Below are 21,575 nucleotides of genomic sequence, written 5' to 3' on the forward strand. Positions count from 1 at the left end.
AGTTTTGTGTGTCAGGGACTTGGCTGACTCCCACACTGGGCATAGTACCTGAGGCCGAAGAACATTGGTTAAATACAAATGTTTTCCACTATCATCTGTCTTAGCATGTATTCAACTGGCCAGTACCTAATGCTCCTGAAGGCCACAGATCTATGTGCAGAGCTACCTGTACTTCTGTCACTGCTTTCAGTGCTACAAGACTGTCATCTGCTTTGGTGCAGTGTTTTGCATCCTCTACTTTCTTACTAGGACCAATGTTACATCAGTTACACCAAGAGATGGCCCCAACGGTGCTGTGGCATGAGAATGTGAAGATAGATGGATCTGCCAGGAGCACAGTGTGGTTTTTCTATTTCAGGCTGGTCATGTTTGAATACTTTGAAATTTGAGATTGGGTCGCTTCTGTACCCAACTGCTGCTGTAGTTGTTTTAAAAAACAGAATACTGAAGTACTTGAATTGAAATAATCAATGTTTGTTTCTGGCTTACTGGAATTCTCAGGTATGTTTTCCTGTTTTTAATGCTGTAGGCAGAGAGACTTGAAGTTAAAAAAAGGCAACAAGAAATGCGAAGAAGAGAGATGTTCCTTGAAGATCAATATGAGTAAGTAAAATTTGAAACTTATTACATAAAATTCCTCATCTGCTTGTCTTTCTGTTTTGGGGTTATGGGGGTTTTTTTTATTATTTTTTGTTGGCTTTTGTCTGGTTTGGAGCTCAGGAAGGGTTTGGCTTCTGTTGCTTTTTTTTTTGCTTTTTCGCTTGAAAGTCTTGACTTCAGGGCAAGAGTCAGTGGGCACAAACCGGAACACAGGAGGTTCCTTCTGAACATCAGGAAACACTTTCTTACTGTGAGGGTGACTGAGTATGGGCACAGGTTGCTCAGAGCGGTTGTGGATTTTCCATTCTTGGAGATAATAAAAGGTTCTGGGCAACTGGCTCTAGGTAGCCCTGCTTAAGCAGGGGGTTGGACAAGATGACCTCCAGAGGTCCCTTCCAACTTCAACCACTCTGTGATTCTGTGAAATATTCCAAGCCTCCTCCATACATTATTCTGTGAGAAATTTGGTTCAGTAGATTTCTCTTAGCTTCTCAAAACACACACTTTGAAATGAAAACTGTGAATTAGAGAACGACTTTGTGCTTTCTTTCTGTAACTGAATCAATGTGTGATCATTCAATCCAAGACTAATTATCGAAACAGGATCTAAATTACATCTCCACCCATTTATTTTTGTGACTAGTAAAGAAATCTAACCCACATAGAAATAATGAAGACTGCCTATATTTAGCATAGTCCTACGGTTTAAATGTAGAGATCTGTTGTGAAAACCTGTTTTCCAAGAATATCTCCCTAATGTCAGATTTAGATATGGCTTAACTCCTGACATAATTAATTCTATTGGCAGTGAAGTTCCTGCCTTGCCAGTTCACTCTACCCTATTTATTTATTTCTAACTGATCCAAACCAATTCTATCACATAATTAACACAGAGTGTTGTTTAGTCACCTTCACCTTTTTTATCTCTGGCTCCTGAAATTACTCACCTGTGTTCTTAGCATGATTGATTGCTCTTTCCTCATCCGTGACCTTTAAAGGAGTCACTTTTGTCCCATGCTAGTAGCTCCAGTTCCTTCATCATTGCCCAGACTCTGTTCTCTAATGTATAGACTCTGTTCTCTAATATATAGACATTTTAGTGCTTTCTCACTGATCTCAGCCTTTCTTGGTTTTTTTTCCCTTTTATTTCTTCCCATTTGGCTTTAGGTACAGCTCTTTCCTTAAATGCATTGCCAACGTTTATCTCTAGTCCTCTCTTTGTCCTGGTGTGGATTTCACACACACACTCCTTGATTCCTCAGTATTTCTGAAGACCCTGCACAGCTTTAGATCTCTACCTGTTTCTGACAGAATTCATGTTGTTTGAGCCTAACTCAACAACAAACTCATCAGATCTTTTCAGTGCAGGGCCCTCAGTTATGGGGCTTGCTTTTTCCGGAGGTGACTGTCAGGGTTCTTATCTTCCCATTTAATCTGATATTTTGTCTTAAGGCTTATTCAGTTATGAAGAGAGAGATATCTCTTCCTTCCCCTCACCTTCTCTGTCTGTACCTTTTTTTGCTTAGGGTGAAATTAATTCTGCTGACCAGCACTTTTTCCATTAAAAGTAAGCTTGGTCCTGTCAAAAGCAGGTCCTAACCCTCTGAAACATCTTCATGTGGGCAGTCAGTTGGTCCCCAGACGGTACAGGAGCTCAGGCTGCCTGGGCACTGAGGAAGAGACTGGCTGGCAACCATTCTGTCCACTGATTTAGGAAAGCCTTGTGAGAATTCAGCTGGTGTCATCTTAGGAAACCAAACTGACTGATGCCACTGAAGGTAGAGATGGACTGTTGAGCTTCATTGCTCGAGATTAAGTTCAACTATCAGAAGATTATTTGTATGTACTGTGTATTGAGCATACACCAGGAGGGCCCTGTAGATAATGCACCTGGAGGAAGTGAGCTGAAAACCTGCCCACAGTGAATGCAGTTTTGGTTAAGCAAAAACCTCCCATGCTGTACAGACTGACACTAGTGCCTTCGCTGGTCTCAGGGAATCCTCTGGTGGGCAGAGGAAGAGTAGTCTTTACCACTGGATGTAGCTGAGGTTGCAATGCTGAGATACGTTGGTGTTACAGAGCGCAACGACCAGGAGTATCGGTAAGATACTGTGCGACACTTCAGATCTTGTAAAGTAACTCCACTGAAGTACTGCCAGTTAATAGATATACGTTCACATAGAAGTGCTTGGTATTTAAAGACATGCTATTGCCTACTATGCAAAAATGAGTGACTCATTACTTCCATCATCTAAACCCCAATGTCTAGAGGCGAAGAGAACAAATATGAGGTTGTGCCCCTTTCCTCATTGTCTCTGCTAGAGTATTTTGATCTTCTTCCCTGCTTGCTGGGAGAGGGGAGAAGAAGGTCATGTGCTGCATATAAAGCAATGACCTCAGCAAAGTCATGGCCTGTGGAGCATTTCAAAAGATAAGCTGCCTTGTTAGTCTGTCCTGCGTAAGCTTCTATAGCTGCAACATCACAATTTTCCTGAGGAGATCAATGCCTACCAGCAGTCTCATTAGCTGGGAAACCTTTTAAAATTGATAACCACCTCTAGCTATCAGCCTCCATGGGGTACAGCCCAATCAGTACCTCTCTTGAATGAAGTGCTGCTTCTATTTGATAAGGAAAGGCAGTTAAGAATCCTATGTCATTAACATACTCTGACAATAAAGTATGATGCTGCCCAGAAGTTTATTGTTCTGATTAAATTCCTGTCCGTATTAAAACCAAGAACTTCTCACTGAAATCCCCTTTCAAAGGCTGTAACGTGAAGTAAGTGAATGCCAAAAGGAAAAATTGTCTGCAACCTTGCCCACTATATGCAGAATACAGTTGTTTCCTATCTCTTGAAAGACTTGTTAACTTCCTTGTGAAAAAATGGCCCTTGAAAGTCAGCTGTATCTGTTATCACTGTTTCTTGAGTATGTGTTTGGGTCTTGTGAGTGCAGAGTGCTGTGGAAAAGTCTTGCAAGCCTCTCTCTTTTGGGATCAGCAGCTCCTCTGACCCAGGTGGACTCAAGCTCTATCAGGTGACTAAAATGGCCAAAACTCACAAGGTATCTGCTAACGTAGCTGCGTATAGAAAGCCTGAAGAGCACACAGGAGCAGACTTTGGGCTGGGGGAGCTGCTGCATGGCAGGTTTGCTATGGTTTATACTAACAGAGGAGGAGCACTTGGGGGGTTTATTGCTGATAGTATCACTGTGGTTCTGCCTCTGCAGATGCCAGATCTAGAAAATAAGGAGTACATGAGCACTTTCCTACCAGAAACTACTTACACATGAAATGGAGTCCTTCCTTCTGAGTTGTGGTGTCTTGGATGCATTTTACATTGATGGCTTGGGGTAGAGACTGTGTTTATGTCCGAGTGCATTAGAAGGTAATGAATACTTGTGTAGTCTGTGCTTTGCAATTGCTAATCCTTGTGAGGAAAGGACTTCGTGTCCATCTTTCAAAATGGGAATGAGAAAGAGGTTAGATGGTCAGCCCAGGACTTTTCAGGACACCCCTCTTTAGTTAGGACACAAAAATTGTCATGTAATCAGTAATGAGGGATGGCTACCTCATGACTTGCTTTTCTCTTTGGCTTGCTGCACAGGCTGTGTGAATCTGTGCCTGAACTGTGGCGTGTCTCACCATATGGTTTTACCCCAGCTCTCTAGTAAGGTGCTTTTATTTAATTTGGATTCAACTTCCCAGAAACTGTAGTGTTGGATGTGGTTCACTGCTTTTCTAATAGCCATCTACCTATTTATGTAATGGGAAAAGCAGTCTAGAACACAGGGTCACTTTTTAATAGTACATGATGGCTGTTGTATCACTTCATCCTTCCCTTTGTTACATATTCATGCCTCCCTTTTGTGAAGGTTGTACTGTAAAAATTCCTGGCACTGCTGCACTCGGGTACATGTGTGCACTCAATATATTACGCTCAGGATTTGGAGCTGGAAACAGAATTTGCCAGAGTGCCTCTAAGTGCGTGTTCCAAACACAATGCAGGAGGTTCACCAAACCAAGCTGGTACGCTCTTGCCTGCCAAAGCAGTTTTCTCGAAAGTCATAAAATGCAAGAAAATAAAACCTGAATCAAAACAGAATCTCTATTTATTTATTTATTTTTGCAGAAGAAATGCTAGTGTCCTTGCCAGTTTTCAGTCCCCTATGATGTGTGGTTCAAACAGCAGGCTGGTAACAAATTTTCCCCACAGAAGTGCAAATGTAAACCTGACCAGACTTTTAATACAGGTTGCTAGAAAGAATGAAAGAGGGCTCACACAAAAAGGGTTTGCAGTCTTGAGAATCTTTTGTTTGCTTCTTTTCACCACAATGGTCTTCATTTTGTTCATTTGCTCCTGATTATTTTAAGCGTTGTCAATTATTTAGCTAACAGGCAGAAAACTAGGCTTTTATAGACATCCAAAGGGACTCTCTTGAGTGTAATAATGAAGGCAGTTTATTGAACGCCTGTGAGGTTGCTTTCTAATTGTACGCATTAATCTGCCCATGCAAGCTGGCTGAAAATATAGAAGCAGATTGCACATGCAGATGGAGCACACAGAATGGAAGATCTATGCAATAGACTTACACAAAACTGCATTTTCCTTAAAACTGGATTTATGCTTATTACTTCAGATAATAAATGAAACTTGATGTCTAAAATAACTTCCAAGAATATTGGATGAGTTGGTGGGAGGAAAGAATAGCCTAGCTGTATTATTTCATCCAGTCAGGAAAACAAAAAAAGCAAGTGGGTTGACAGGAAAGATTAGTTTTGGGTGTGGGTGGAAAGTGATGAAAATAATTCTGCTGAGAAAGTTGCCTTTTTTTTTTAAAAAAAAACCTATTTTTATACTTTCTTGAAGCCTTATACGTAAAATGAACTAGTGCCACATTTTTTGTTCTTATCTTTAAGAACAGGAACACATGCTGAAGAACTCGCAGACGAGAAAGTCTACCAGCCAAAGATAGCACAGTTTTGATCACTGTCATTAGATTTGTCCAAGTCCTCCTTCGTATGGTTGTGCATTACTCCCAGTGAAATCTGGGAATACTGAATTAAGCTTGGTGTGCGGCTACTGGAAGGATTTGTGCTGGAAAGCAAGTGAACTAAACACCCAGAGGATGAACCTTTCTTCCCAGTAAAGGGCATTGCAGAAGAGCCATCAATACCATACAGGAATTTAATGGATTAATTAATTAACTTTATAATTTTTCACCTTATAGCTTCCAGCTATAAGATGAATCCTCCACCTACACGCATACCAAAACCCAGACATTAGTTCATGCTGGCAACTTTGCACATGGCTGATGTTTTGTTTTTTCTTCTTACCCAAGAGTGGACTCTGTCCTGCAGGTATGGATTAGAGTTGAGGTGCAAGAGAATCAGAACCCATGTAGCGTTGAGACCATGTTTGTTGCTGACAGAGGTGTTTTTACTACCTTGCCCCTTGTCATGGCCCAGCTGTGGGAAACATGGCATTGGCTTGTAGCCTTCTGAACTTATTTAAACCTTGTAAACTTCTTGCTGAGTGATAAAACTCTGCAAAGAGGAGGGGGATGTGAGAGGAGGCATGTATAACTGTATATCAGCAAAAGCCTTTAGTGTCCACGCTCAGGCTACTTGCAACTTTCATAATGGCTTAGTTTTGAAATATGTACCTTTGGTGGGATTATTTTCACAAAGGGTGCTATTGGACCCCCAGCGTAATTCCCACTTAAGCAAATTATTTTCATTAGTGAAAATCCCAACTACACCTCCCTTTAGAGTCTTTTTCTCCATCTCCCAACATAGAATCTATGGGAAAGCTGCATAAATGGACAGCAATCTCATCGACCTTTGCATTGACTCTTGGAATTTCTTCTATTTTAACATCTGATTTTGTTAGGCCATAGGGCAGAGGAGCAGCAGTGGCCCTAGTACTAGCCAGCATGGCTTGAGGGTTGTAGCAGGTATGCATCCTGGTCAGGTACCTTTCAGGTAGTTGCTGAGGGGAGACCTTATCACCCTCTACAACTAACTGAAAGGAGGCTGTAGCGACGTGGGGGTCAGCCTCTTCTCCCTGGTAACGGGCAATAGGATGAGGGGAAATGGTCTGAAGTTGTGCCAGAGCAGGTTTAGGTTGGACATTAGGAAAAATTTTTTCACAGAAAGAGTTGTCAAGCATTGGAATTGACTGCCCAGGGAAGTGGTCAAGCCCCCATCCCTGGAGGTATTTAAAAGCCAGGCAGACGAGGTGCTTAGGGCCATGGTTTAGTGGTGGGATGGCAGGGTTAGATTAACGGTTGGACTTGATGATCTTAAAGGTCTTTTCCAACCTAAACAATTCTATGATTCTATGATACTATATGGCAATGCACAAGGCAGAGCCCTTGCTGAGGAAGGAACAAGGGCGTCAGTAAGAATGCACCCACCATGGACTTTACTGATATGAAGGGCAGCACTTCTTGTGGGTAGGCTTGGGTAGTGTTAAGCAACCGATCTTCATTTCTGCAAAAGTTGAGGAAGTTGTTACGCTTAGCCTATTAAATACGTTGAAGTGGGGAGAAGTGTAGATGTGCTTGCTGGTGCTGCAAAAAGATGCATCTTGCATGAAGTTCAGTTCTGGTTTTTGGTTTTGTTTTTGAGAGGGGGAGTCCTGCCATTGTTTAAAAATCATTGTGAAACTTCTGGGCAGATGTGTGAAACTAACATTATGTATGCATTATGCATGGTTCTTAGTTTTTCAGCTGAATTGGAAGAAAATGGTGAAAATCACTTTAGCATTGCTTACTGGCAATGAATTTGGAAGCTGATGTGTTCATGTCATTCAGCACTAGATGCTACTTCTGTTGTCCTAGCGACTACTCATGTTGTCTCTTCTCTGAAATGGCTATAATGGCTATAATCCCTGGCTTGGGATTCTTTATTTTTATTTTTTACTACTGTTTTTGAATGGCTCTTAGCCTACTTGTGGACGTTCATTAGAGCAGAATTATAGTGCTGGAGAACCTGCAGCTTGAGAAAACAAGGAGTTCAGGAGCTGTCTTGTTTTCAGCAATAATAAAAGTGGCCATTATCTTTTAAAAATTGTCAAGAGAAATAAATAGACTTATGATATATGCAAAAGTATTGTGCTGCTTTTTTTTTTTTCTCAAAAGCATTGGCATAAAAGCCATTATATTTTTCTGTATCCTGGCATTTCAATATCCATCAATTAAAGCAAAAGAATTAACTGCCACTGGTTTCATTGGGAAGCAGTAATGAAGATTACAAGAAGCCTTTGTAATTGATGCATTTTAAATGTTAGTCCGTAAAACAGACTTAAAGGCAAGAACTTTATGCGTAGGCAGAAAAATTATTTTCTTTACATCTTTGTTCTGAAGGGAATACAGTCTCAAATGAAAAGCTTAGCAAGTGGTGCTGCACGACTCTCAGGTGGAAGAAGATGCTGAGGCCTGAGTCCATTTCCCTATTCATGTCATAGAATCATAGAATGTTTTGGGTTGGAAGGGACCCGTAGAGGTCATCTAGTCCAACCCCCAAGGATGTCCCTAAGGATGAATCCTTTTCAGACCTGGCTTTTCTGTTTGCCTTGTAGACGTGACAAGAGTTAAGACCAAATGACCCACAAAGTTAAAGACACGGGATTTTCTGTGCAGGATTTTAGACCTCAGGTCCTGCAGCAAGATCAATTGTGGGTGTTCAGATCTTCCACAGTTGCATGCTGGAGTCAACTGTGGAGCTTTCTGCTTCTGAGCTGTCAAGGCTGCTGACCCTGTTAGAGCATGGGAACTCCTACCTAGGTGAGAGGAACCTAAGCTCACTCCTTGTCTCGCCCCAGTGGGAATGTGGGCAGCACATGCATTTCATCCCAAACAGTAAGAAGTGTGTGTGGATCCCCTGATCTACAATGAGCTTGTGAGTGCAGGGTGCCAACTCTAAATCTCTAAATTACACCATTCTCAGTGGAACACCTGGCAAATTCATGTTTCTACATTTTACATGTACTTGTTGAGCTTCAAGTATGTGCTTTTACATAACAGCTTTTAAGAAAGGACTCTGCCTGAAGAATAGTTGTGAAATGTAAAGCCGTGTATCTGAGGACCCACAGAAAGTATCCGCAACATGGACTGATTTCCACAGTCATGCACTGTCCCCTCCTAGCACGTTACTCAATGATCCTGGCAGCAGAGTCAGTATTTTCCCATGATAGCTCTTAAGAGTTTTTCAGCCCCCAAATCCAGTATTGTCCTTCACTCCCCCACGGCTGCATCTCTACTACTAAATTAAACACTGTCAATCACTGTCACTTTTGAGGCCAACAGGCCTGAGACTGCCTGCTTCCATTGCTAGAAAACTTTTTACCTCCCAAAATGGGGCGGTTGCATCCAAAGTGCCTGTTGGGAGTTACTTGTGGTTAATATTGATTCCCGGACAGCAACCAGGAGTTATTTGGGAAAGTGCTATTTGGAACAGGTCAAAACTATTCCAGGAACTGTTACCACAATACAGATGGCTGAGTTCCCATGTTAAGAGTACTGCCTGGTGCTATTAAACATACCAGTATGGGAGTAGCCTATTTTAATTAGCAAAAGGCTTGTTCCCAACAGTGTAAGTGGAAACAGGGCTACCGAGAAAGACAGAATAACCTCCTAAGATCACTCCAGCCTAACCCGTTCTTTTGAACGTCTCTGTTCCCTTCAGCCTGATGCTTAGGGGTAGTCAGAGGTCAGGTTAGCAGCCTGTTAGGAGGGTGCCATCTTCTTGGTTGGTCTAAATTTTGGATCTCCCTTTGCCTAGCTATTTTTGAAGGGTATCAGGATGCTGCTGTATTCAAATTAATTTCTTCAGCTCATGCTCTTCTTTCTTTAGTATTAATTAGTTTAGAGGAACACATTTTAAGAGCATCTTTGATTAGCCCTTGAAGTTTTAGCAAGTGAGTGAGATGTTGCTCCAACCGTCTGAAGGTGGAACACCTATGGACACTTTAATACGCTGATTTCCTTCTGGAGATAATGCTTTCCTCTCTGGAACATTAATTGAACTGTCATTTCTCTGACTTCCCCCTTTCCCTGTGGCATGGCTTATGCTATGCTCCGCATTGTTATGACTTAGGTTTAATATTATGAAAAATACCATTCAGACAATATTTTGACAGTCTGGCAACTCCAGATGCATTGCTGGGTTTCCATGGGGATGAAACGCAATAAATTAATGTATATGACTGACTTGACTGAGTTTGTCTTTAGTCAGGTTCAGAAACCTGAGTCCTTTTCTTGTGATAGGGGCACGGTATTAATGTATTACTTAATTTGGTGTAGTAGGGTGTTTTCTGTATTCAAAGGGAATGCACAGTCTTGCTGAGAAACCTTATTTGCTTCTACTCTTGTAATCATCTTTTCTAATACCAAAACTGAGTTAGCTTTTCATCTATCAGTGTGCTGATGCAGGAAATGCAGTGTCTTAACCCTCCACCCCATTTTTATGCAAATAATGAGAACTTCCACATGCCCCATGTCACTCTTTTGCCATCCATAAGGAATTAGGACAACCAGGTATACCCCCAAGTTGCCAGATATTTCTTTGCAGAGCTTCAACCTTCTCAAAGATATTCCAGACTTTCTGTAGGAGTTCTTAGTCTTTCTGGTGTAGAAGTAAATTGTTATTTTAGCAATTTTAGCATAGGTAGAGAAATACAAAATCTGCAATTTAAAACTTTAAAGGTCCCAAAATTATTCTGTGCAATCTCACCTCTCAAGCACTTGTCTTTCATGGAGAAAAAGTGTGTGCTTAACACTTGGGTAAGAAGACTATGAATTTATTGAACTTTCATATACAGGTGCTTTGTAGACCAGGGAATCTTATGTTTCACTTGGTTCTTTCTGTATTGTACATTGGCTGTGGTCCATGTTAGCTGCCCAGGTAATGGAGGAAAGCAAGTGAGCTGGGAATGCTGAGACTCTAAAAGCATGGTTTGCTACATAGAAGTCCTCCATGCCTGAAGTGGTAACATGTTTTTTTATTGTGTAGAGTAACAGAGAAAAACTTGTGGGTTCTTGTCCTTTTTCCCCACTTCTCCTCAATATGCCCACTGAGTGGCAGGACATTTTCCAAAAATGCATCTACTGTTTCACATCATGGAGTGAAAGTTGAAAAGATGCTTGGTAGTCTGTTTCAGCAGTTAGTCATCATCACTCTTTGGCAGCCAAGGCTTTTTCTCCTAGGTTAAGTAGCTGTCTTTGGTAGTGGCATCTTCTCCCCCTCAAAGCTAGCTGGTTGCCCTGTTAGCAGTGTAAATCTTTGTGTTTAATGCCTCTTGAAGCACTCTTTCTGCTCTCACTACAGTACTTTCATGCTTTTCAAAGCTGTATACAGAAATAAAATTGCCTCTTTCCTCTAACTCTATTCCTTCAAGGGAGCAAAGACTTGAATAGATGTGCCTGGGAATGCCGGTTAGGAAACTGAATCCTGATCACGGCACCGAAACTCCTTAACATTTGTTTATGTTGTTGCTTGAGACTTTGTTTATCTGTACTTGGTTGAAACTGTGAGCAAAGCGATACTATGAAAATCTGGTTTATAGGGGATGCTATTGGAAAAATAAAATTGCTCTTGCCAGAATAAGAAATGACAATGTTGTGCAATTCTGCTTCAACTAAAGACAAGTGCTTTTTTTTTTTTTTTCAGTGCTACAAAATGCTTCAAAGCCTTTCTTCTTGATTAAGTAATCTGTTGTAAGGCTGCATTGTATTAACCATGAAGGAAAATTCCTTAAAATAATCTTTTAAATTACTTACCTGAGATTTATAGATCTGGTAGAAGGATTAGCAACAATTCAGTGGAGCAGTTGCATCCTCATGAAGTCCAGTGGTATGCGAGTCTGTGTTTTAGGAGCTTTACAATGAGGAAAGAAAGCATAGCCACTGTAGACCTGAAATATGCAAATGAAAATAATTGTTTGCTTAAAAATTCCTCCCAGCAAATGTCTTATCCACAATACAGGTTCTATATCCTCTATCCCATTTAATTCTGTCTGTCTCCATAACCTTTGTTCCACCTGTGATGTTTTTCAGCAGTCACATGATAAAATGTCTAGGCTAGATTCCAAGGGTGGAATAAAAAGCTGTATTTATTTTTATAGAAGCACTAACAATTCTATTTGGATTGGATTTCTTCGCAGCAAAACCAATGAATTATTGAACAGATTGGACTTGGGTTTGCCAAAGAATGATTCCTGTCAGATTGCTAATCGTGGCCCAGAATCTACAGCGTGGGTAAGCAAAACCATGGCATGTGCTATATTTTCTGTCAGCTTTCCAGGTGCTGTCAATAGTATAATATTAGAATATTCTAATTGAGCTTAATTGCCTAGACATAACTGAGTGAGTACCAAAGAGTCTCTCTGGGTGAATGAGATTGCCTACATTCTCTTACACACTGGCGTAATATCCTACATAGTAGGGGACTGTCTTTATTACTCACAGATCAATCTGATAAATGAGAGCCAGATATATATTCTAAGGTCAGATCAGAATCTTAAATGTGCTCTCTACCCATCCGTTGGTGGCAAGCCTTTATGAAATCTCAGCTAGATGCTTTACTGCATTGAAAATCTAGTCAGAAGAGCAGCTTATTTCTCACTGCATCCTAAAAGTGATTCCATAGACTGCTTGGGGACTTTGTAAGTATTGATGGTAAGTATCGACATAATTAGGAAATAGATAAAGTATTGCTTAAATTTCATTATTCTAATTGCCTCAAAAAGGGTTTTTCACATATGATTAGTCTAAACCAAGCTTTCCTACTCATGTTAAAACTGGCAGTGAGGAATATTAAGCCTGAGACAGAAGTATTTCTCCTTTAGGGAGGTTTGTACTTGGGAGGAGGCAGAGAGCAGACAGCCAAGTGGACAGAAATTGTAGTTACAAGCAGTAGTCCTTAGTCAGCAGAAACTTGAAAGTATCCAATCTTGGCAGCTCTCTGTTGTATACAAGCTTGAACACCAACAGTTTGAGTAAAGGGAGGAAAGGATTTGTCTCTATCCTTCCTTGGAAGCCTTGGAAATGTGCAAGACCCTCCCATTATAGAAATTGCTGCAAACAGAATATATGGCAGCTCTGTCCTGCCTCTAGTATCTCTTCCTGGTTTCCAGTTCTGTTTAACATCTTTATCAATGATCTGGATGAGGGGATTGAGTGCACCTCAGTAAGTTTGCGGATGACACCAAACTGGGTGGTAGTGTTGATCTGCTTGAGGGGAGGAGGGCTCTGCAGAGGGACTTGGACAGGCTGGATCCATGGGCTGAGGCCAACTGTATGAGGTTCAACAAGGCCAAGTGCCAGGTCCTACACTTGGGTCATAACAACCCCATGCAACGCTACAGGCTTGGGGAAGCGTGGCTGGAAAGCTGCCTGACAGAAAAGGACCTGGGGGTACTGGTCGACAGCCAGTTGAATATGAGCCAGCAGTGTGCTCAGGTGGCCAAGAAGGCCAACAGCATCCTGGCTTGTATCAGGAATAGCTGGCCAGCAGGACCAGGGAAGTGATCATGCCCCTGTACACCACATTGGTAAAGCCACACCTCGAATACTGTGTTCAGTCTTGGGCCCCTCACTACGGGAAAGATGTTGCGTTGCTGGAACATGTCCAGAGGAGAGCAACAACGGTGGTGAGGGGTCTGGAGCACAAGTCTGATGAGGAGCGGCTGAGGGAACTGGGGTTGTTTAGCCTGGAGAAGAGGAGGCTGAGGGGAGACCTTACCACCCTCTACAACTGCCTGAAAGGAGGTTGTAGGGAGGGGGGTATCAGTCTCTTCTCCCAGGTAACGGGGGATAGGACAAGAGCAATGGCCTCAAGTTGCGCCAGGGGACATTAGGGAAATTTTTTTCACTGAAAGGGTTGTCAAGCATTGGAATGGGCTGCCCATGGAAGTGGTCAAGTCCCCATCCCTGGAGGTATTTAAAAGAAGGGTAGACGAGGTGCTTAGGGCCATGGTTTAGTGGTGGGATGGCAGGGTTAGGTTAATGGTTGGACTTGATTATCTTAAAGGTCTTTTCCAACCTAAACTATTCTATGATTCTATGATTGCATGAAAAGGGAAGGTGATATTGAAAATAGCTTCATTTCGCCTTTGATTCCTCAGGTCATTTTGCGTCTCTGAAAACCCTAAAGAAATCTTGGCATATGTGGGCAGATATATAGCCTGAAGGAGCTAACTTCTGCCCAGCATTGCTGGGCAGAAGATCAATTGCAGGAGAGTGGCTTTCAGACTGTCTTTTGTAGTCTTGGGTGGACAAGCAAGATGAAGGACTGTGGAAAGGGAGAAAAGATGTCTTGAAAACACTTCTCCCTCCCTCTTGAAGCATCTGACGCTCCAAACAGTGGGGAGCTTGTTCTTCGGTAGGGAAGACCCAGCTCTGCAGCCTTTCATATGGTATGGCCATTGAACTGCAAAGACAAGTGAGCTCATGGCCCCAGGACTGACTTGGATTTCAGCATTTTGGTGTGATGTCTTCATTTCTGTACAGAAGTGGGTGGATGCCTGGAGGAACTCTGAATTGTTTCAGGTGTGCAGGTCCTACTTTTAGCCTTTGCTTTCTACTTCACTTACCTATGTGTGCCTTTCTCTTCCCAACCACCTTCTATAAGGTACGGTCCATAGGCATGCGCTCAGCCTCTGTGCTCTGTGTGAGGAATCTGAAGCACGTAACCGATGAGTTGTTATCTAAATAGGCTTGGCGTAGTACCAAAATGCTAAACCAGTGGGAAAACTTGAACTCTAATTTTGATGTTATCTTAGACCTGTCCTTTGTCTGGAGTAATTAAAAGATTCAGGAACAATGTATGTGAAATAGGGAAGTGTGATAAGCTTAGGAAGTGCCTGACATGCATGCTAAAAGGGGGGGGGGGGGGGGGGGAACATACATGTGAGGTTTTAAATTTAAAATTAATGTTCTAAAAAAAGTTTAGGACAATGTAATGCTGATCGAATTCTTTTTCTCACATTTCTTTGATAGTGATATTAATTTAGCATGCCTAGCTCAAATATCAGTGTCAAATATTACTTGATGTGCATGAACAAATTTAACTTCTTTGGAGTGACTCTGTCATTGGTGACTTTTTTGGCCTGCTTATTTAATCAAGCTCATAATTAATTTTAATCCTGTCTTTCAAAGTGTTACCAATCCTATGTAGATTTTTATTGTCTTCCAACTTGATTAACATACACTCCACACAATTCTCCAAGCCATTACAGTGAGTAATGAATAATACTGGACCCAGAATGAGTCACCCTGGACACATGTAACAACTCCTCCCAGCTCAAGATTGAGCTGTTAATAATTGCTTTCTCTATTCAGTCTTTTTAGCAATAAACCCTTCCTTTTGTCTGAATTAATAAAAGATTCAGGAACAATGTATGTGAAATAGGGAAGTGTGATAAGCTTAGGAAGTGCCTGACATGCATGCTAAAAGGGGGGGGGGGGGGGGGTATACATACATGTGAGGTTTTAAATTTAAAATTAATGTTCTAAAAAAAGTTTAGGACAATGTAATGCTGATCGAATTCTTTTTCTCACATTTCTTTGATAGTGATATTAATTTAGCATGCCTAGCTCAAATATCAGTGTCAAATATTACTTGATGTGCATGAACAAATTTAACTTCTTTGGAGTGACTCTGTCATTGGTGACTTTTTTGGCCTGCTTATTTAATCAAGCTCATAATTAATTTTAATCCTGTCTTTCAAAGTGTTACCAATCCTATGTAGATTTTTATTGTCTTCCAACTTGATTAACATACACTCCACACAATTCTCCAAGCCATTACAGTGAGTAATGAATAATACTGGACCCAGAATGAGTCACCCTGGACACATGTAACAACTCCTCCCAGCTCAAGATTGAGCTGTTAATAATTGCTTTCTCTATTCAGTCTTTTTAGCAAATTGTGTGCCTGTTGTTTTAATGGTGTCATTCTGCATGCATATATCAAGTTTTGAGAACATTGTGTAGACCTGCAACAAATTCCTCGCTAAAGTCAAACCTGTACACTTGTATTAAATTATACTGGCTCATTATTTAGTGTGCTACACTATGTCCCTGCTCAAAGACTTTACAGTGTAAGTTCCTATGTGTAAGATCCTAAGGATGCTATAAGATCCTAATGATAGGCTGGCTTTTTGCTAACAGCTACAACTTGTGAAAGACCAGGGCTGGTTATTGTAACGAAAGCCTACTACACAGTTGAATACATTATTCATGATGTGTGGTTCAGATTTTCAGTTCTCTTGGCTGCCCCACAAATAACGTAGCAGACTTGATCTCTCAGCTCCTGTTGCCCTACCTCCACAAATGCCTTTACACAAATAATCCTGGGTTCCCCTTTCTTACCAGGCCTCCGTTCTTCTTTGTTATCCTGGTAATATTTTCAGTACTTTTCTTTCTTCCCAGAATACCCCCTATCGGATATCCTGATTGTGTTTTCTAACTGCTCAGGATATCTTTATGCTTGTCACAGGGGCACGGAATAGCATGTGCTGTTGCTGCCTGGTTGTGATGTGCAGGTGGACATTCAGCCAAACCGAATGACTGAGAGGCTTTAGACCACTTCTTGTTTAAATTCGACTCTTGACACTAATCTGGTTTTTAAGTAACTGGAATCATTCAACCATTTGTCTTTTGTTAATTACCCGTCTAATGATTTGGGAATAAGGTTTGGGATTTTGATGCCCTCCGCCCCCCTCCCCACACCAATATGTTTATATTCTCTGCTGAACAATAGATGAGAAGCCATACTTATAAGCAAGCTCTTCGAGAGGATGAAAACAGAAGATTAGAGGAAATGAAGCAAGAACAACGGAGGAAGGTAATTATACATTAACAGTTTGCATACTGTAGCATTTTTGCATGCTGTGAAACCAATTAAATACATTGATTACTTGTAGCCTACGCACAGAGCTTCTCTTCAGCAAAAGTGATTCAGTCACTGTTTTCAAATATTGTGAGAGAGATGAGCCAAGCTGTAAAATTTGGACAGGGACAGGACAATTATCTTCTGTGTACAAGGCGATTTGCATCAGGATGACTAGCTCCTGTTCTCTCCATTTGAACAGTTGTGCAGAGCGGTTTTTGACCATGGCACCTGATTTCATAGGCTGAGGAAAGCAATTTTCTCTCTTTCAGGCAGAAGTAATCTTACTGAGATATTCATAATGATCTGACTCTGAATAGTTCCTTTCTAGAGAATCGAGGCCCGTGTGCCCTGCCTTCCCAAATGGGGATGTGGAAGCACTCAGATTTGCTGTTAAGTCTGTGTGCTTCTCTGTTCCCTTGCTAACCACCTAAATGAAGAGTTTTGAATTGTCTAAAAAGCAGGCATGCCGTAACTGCAAGTTTGAACTCCATCTTCTGCATATGCGGCACGCATTGCCTGGAATGCAGCTGAACCACTGTAGTCCCTCTGGCATAGGTTTGGGTACCATATCCACATAAAGTTCACCTACACAAGGTGATGGCACTGTGCTAAGTTATCTCTCTTGGCTCCAGGTCTGACTGTGCAAGTATGGGGAGGGCAGCATTTGAAAATCATATTAGCATACCCTTCGAAACCATGTTAGTAAATACAGAGCCTCTTGCTATGCCTCTGCTGTTGCTAACATCCAAATTAATGTTAAACTACTTCCCCAGTAACCGAATCTTAGTGCAACAAATTCCACGCAGTGACCTTCTACAAGAGCTGAACAAGTGACTCAGCCCCTCTCACGGATATCTGTCTTTAAACGTAGGGGGATTTGCCCTCATTTCATAGTACTCTAGCAACCAGGATGCTGGAGACAAAAGGTGGGGGAAAAAGGAGGCTCTTAATTGCTTTCCCGTCAGTTGTATACTTATTCCCAGGAGTTATACAGAGGAAAAATTTTTGAAAGCCAATCCTGATGGGTGTAAGGTCGGTAGCCATTGTATTCTTTACATTGATTTTTCCACAGGGGAAATGACTACCGATGTGAATTAACATGAACCTACTTATGAGTTTGGATTAAAGGACTCATGTAGAGCTTTAGACTCTTTACTGATTTCCACAGATTGCTGAGAAGGTGTTGGCTGCTTCTAAGGCTGCTCTTGCTCGGTACATGGTTCCAAGAGCTCCTTGCCTTCACAGTTGCTGCTACCTATTGTGCAGAGTAATGCACTACTTACAAACCCACTGTAAATTATACGTATTTTAAAGGCTCCAATAATTGTCCCTCAGATATATGTTGGCTCATGTCTACTTCAAACTAATATTTATTAAAGTAATTGTGAATTCTGTCTTGTGTGTACCTCCTAGCACAGCGTAGCTATAAAACGTATAGGTATTGTCAGTTCCCCTTTTTTTTCCAGAACAGGTTTTAGTATGTATTGCTTGATTTAGAAATTTTCAGTACGCTTTGAACACCACATCATATGCACACAATATATTTCAGAACATTACTCCAAGAGAGGACTCAGCATATTGGAAAGCCAGATACTGCGTTTTAATTTTCAGGTTGAATAGTTATTTAAAACAGCGAAAATTAAGGTTGGCTTTTTTATTTCTTAATCCTGTTTCTTCTTTTAGGGCTAGACAAATATTGATACACAACACATTTGCAGTTATTGATTTTCTTCATACATTTATTGCATAATTTTTATTTAATGTTCCACTTAAATTGATTTTTTTAAAAAAAACTTTTGTGGTTCCATTCAGTTATTGACGCTTTTATCTAACCGCATCATTTTATTTTAGTTCCTATTCCTACTGCTGCTCAGTTGCTATGGAAAATATGAAAGATGGGTCTATTCCTATCCCTTCCCCCCCACCCTGCAAGCCAAATTTTCTTTGCAGAAGAATCTGCATCTTCAATTCTTGGGTGCATTGCAGGGAGCAAGAGCCAGACAAACAAGCACACATGCAGAGCAGAGTCATGCAAGCTGTGTTTCCTTTGCAGTCCTGGCTAAAATTGCATAAGCAAACTCTCCTCTGAAAAGAATTCCCTTTGACACTGTTTATATACCTTAATCTTACGTAACATAAGGATGGTAGGCTGCTGCAATGCCGGGAGCTTGCTCACGCTTTCACCACACCAACAGGTACCATTTGCCTTTCCCTCACCTGTGGGGGAGCCCCAGGGAGCTGGAGGTGACACACCATGCCACATACCCCTGTTCTCGTCTTCTCCTCGCGCTCCGCGGAGGCAGGAGGCGAAGGGCATGTCTCCTTCGTACCCTACAGGCACGACGGCTGCGTCTGCTCCCGATAGATGACTTTGTCTGTATTCCCCCTTGGACCTACAGGGAAATGCAAACCTGTGGATTGAGGCAAGGGGAAGCAGACTGGTGTCTGGCATACCCCTTTAAATGTAGGACTGGAAATGTCTGATTCCCGTAACTTCCCACTTTTCAAGGCACAAACAAAACTCATCCAGTGCAACACTGAACAGACAAATGAGTGGGTTTTAACACAGTGAGAGAAGTTCTGGGAATGGTGTGTGGCTCTAGCTGGAGCTAACACCATGTGGAAATAATTGGGTTTGCAACATAGGTATGTTAATTAAAAGTAAGTTTGTTGAGGGTTTTTCTTTTTTTTTTTTCCCCACTTTTATCATTCCCAGGCTGAATCAATGGAATTTAAAAAAAAGCAGGAAGAGGAAGCATGGAGAAGAGCACGTCAAAATGAACAGAGGAGGTATGATGCAAAAGGGCAGAATACACTTTAACTGAATTCCTATCTGGAAAGGGTCTCAAAATTGCCGGCATTCATGCTTTAGGAGATGATTGCAATGAGGATCCCTGACCTTGCCTCTGGTTTAACTTTGCTTTCAAACGAGCCACTAATATCCATCATTACAACTGCTCACTGTAATGCACTATGCCCCAGGGTGCCTTTTTGCATTTTATTTATCCTATCAGCATAGGATACAGCATGGGGTAGAAACTATTAATAGTTTCATGGGTAACTACTAGTACAGTAGTTTCAGCTGGGAAACATTTTACTTGTCTCGATCAATCGATCTGTCTGTCTGTCTTATCTATCTACCTATTTATTTCTACTTAATTTTAGAATGGGCTACTTTGTCCATGCCACGTTTTGTGGTTGACTGTCACTGAGGTTAACAGGCAGAGCTAAACGTGGGCTTTGGTATCGCTACAGATAGAAGCTGCGGTGCAGCAAGGCCTTCTGCAGCTGCATGGCTCCGTGCCCCGGGCTGTGCCCCGCTGCTGTGCCCTCTCTGCTCAGCCGTTCTCATCTTGCACTTCTGTCACTTAACTGACTTTCCATTACCTTGAAGCACAGCTTTGTCCTCAGCTTTGTCTTCTGCTGGTAAAAAGAAACAACGCTCAGGCTCAAAAATAAAACACCATTTGTTTCTTCTTTTACATCATTCGAGAAATGTACAAAAAAATGACTTCTGTAGGCAACCACTCTCCATACCGTTTTCTTTTCTTTTTTTTCTCCAGCAAAGATATTGAAATAATTACCCATAGAAGTTAATGAAGGATTTTCGATTCAGTCTATCTCATGTCCCTAGACAGAAATATTCCAGTATCTTTCATTTTACATCATTCTTACCAATAGCACTATAAAACATTAAAACAAGTCATGGCTAAGCATGTGTGTCAGTCTTAAGCATTAATAGGGGGGGAAAAAGAAACAGTTTTCAGAAGGTTTGAAGGTATTTAAAACAGATTGAGGAAAAGTGTATTTGTATTTGTCCATGCTTTCCAGATTGATAGAGCAGTACTAGAAAACGCTGGAGTTTATTTCAGATCCTAATGGTAAGGAAAGTTGTCAGCGACACAAATTGTCTCTATCAGTAACGAACTTAAGCGGGTTTTTTCATTGGCATTAGGAAATTAGTACTTCCAGAAACTCTCTTTGTGTACTCAAGGCTGAAAGACTACCGAAGCTGAATTGTCAAAAGAGCTGATAAGGCGGGTAGTATGCACATTGCCTTTCTACGGAGAATTTCAGTGCATTTCTCACAGCATCCAAGGTATGCCTTTTAATCATAGTGGACTGATCACAGGGTAAAGATGCACCTACTGAAATGAAAATTAAATCCACCCTATCTCTGTGCCAGTCTGTGGCAGCACAGCTTGAAAAACAAGGAAGGTGGGTATTGAACTGAGAATAGAGAAAGCCGCTCACAAAATGCTAAGTTTCAAAAGTTTGTGAACTCCTCAGCTACCTTCAATCATTATTCTTATTTTTTTATTTATTTATTTTAAGGGTAAACAATGCTTTCCTGGACCGACTGCAGAACAAAACACAACCTGGATATTCTGGGAGTCCTGACTACCTCTGTAATGGTGCCTGGGTAAGATTTGGGTACAGAACATGAAAGCAATGAGGTTGTTTAAAAGTTTACTTTTTCCCCAGATACTATTATGTGTCTGTGTGTGTTTAGTCTACCTGGCAGAAGTTACAGCTCTGGCCTTCTTTTAAGAAGAAATCCTGTCTTAAATATAAGCTGTTCAAATGGGAGGGGGGAGGAACAGTGGCACTTGCAGCAGAACTCAGTGGCTTTGTGTGCAAGGTACTTACTGCAAGGAACTGCATCCAAGGTACTTCCTTAAGTTCAGAACAAGGGTAGTGAAATGGCAAGGGATTATTTGAAAGTCTTTAAATGCAAGATGTTTGGAAATGCTGTAAACATTTTAATAAGATATTGAAATTGGAGGGGGAAAATCCCATGAAAGGTACAGCTGTTCACTTTTTATCCATATAAAATTATGACAAAGAAGACCCAACTGCACCCAATGTAAAATACATCGTATTTGTAAGGATTCTTTGAAGAAAAGATATCTTGACTGTAGCCTATTAAACATCCATTAATTTTTTCAGCTTTCCTAATGAGGTATTAATATGACTGTTATTTAGAATCGCACTCTGCAGTGTAAAAAAAAAATAAAATTTAGTATTCCTATCATGGAAATTTCCATTAGGTTTAAATTCCATTGCTGAGAGGACT

General features: G+C 41.2%; 1 protein-coding gene across 1 annotated transcript in view; it reads left to right on the forward strand.

Annotated features, from left to right (window-relative positions):
* Window positions 1–21,575, forward strand: part of EPSTI1 (epithelial stromal interaction 1) — a 55,363-nt gene that overhangs the window by 24,370 nt on the left and 9,418 nt on the right. Inside the window, exons 7-11 of the mRNA XM_035900917.1 lie at window positions 530–603; window positions 11,766–11,859; window positions 16,367–16,450; window positions 19,215–19,288; window positions 20,834–20,921. Coding sequence (XP_035756810.1) covers window positions 530–603; window positions 11,766–11,859; window positions 16,367–16,450; window positions 19,215–19,288; window positions 20,834–20,921 — 414 coding nt within the window. The remainder of the gene's footprint in view (window positions 1–529; window positions 604–11,765; window positions 11,860–16,366; window positions 16,451–19,214; window positions 19,289–20,833; window positions 20,922–21,575) is intronic.

This window comes from Egretta garzetta, unplaced genomic scaffold (genome assembly GCF_000687185.1).
Source record: "Egretta garzetta isolate BGI_Z169 unplaced genomic scaffold, ASM68718v1 scaffold351, whole genome shotgun sequence".
Lineage (NCBI taxonomy): Eukaryota > Metazoa > Chordata > Aves > Pelecaniformes > Ardeidae > Egretta > Egretta garzetta.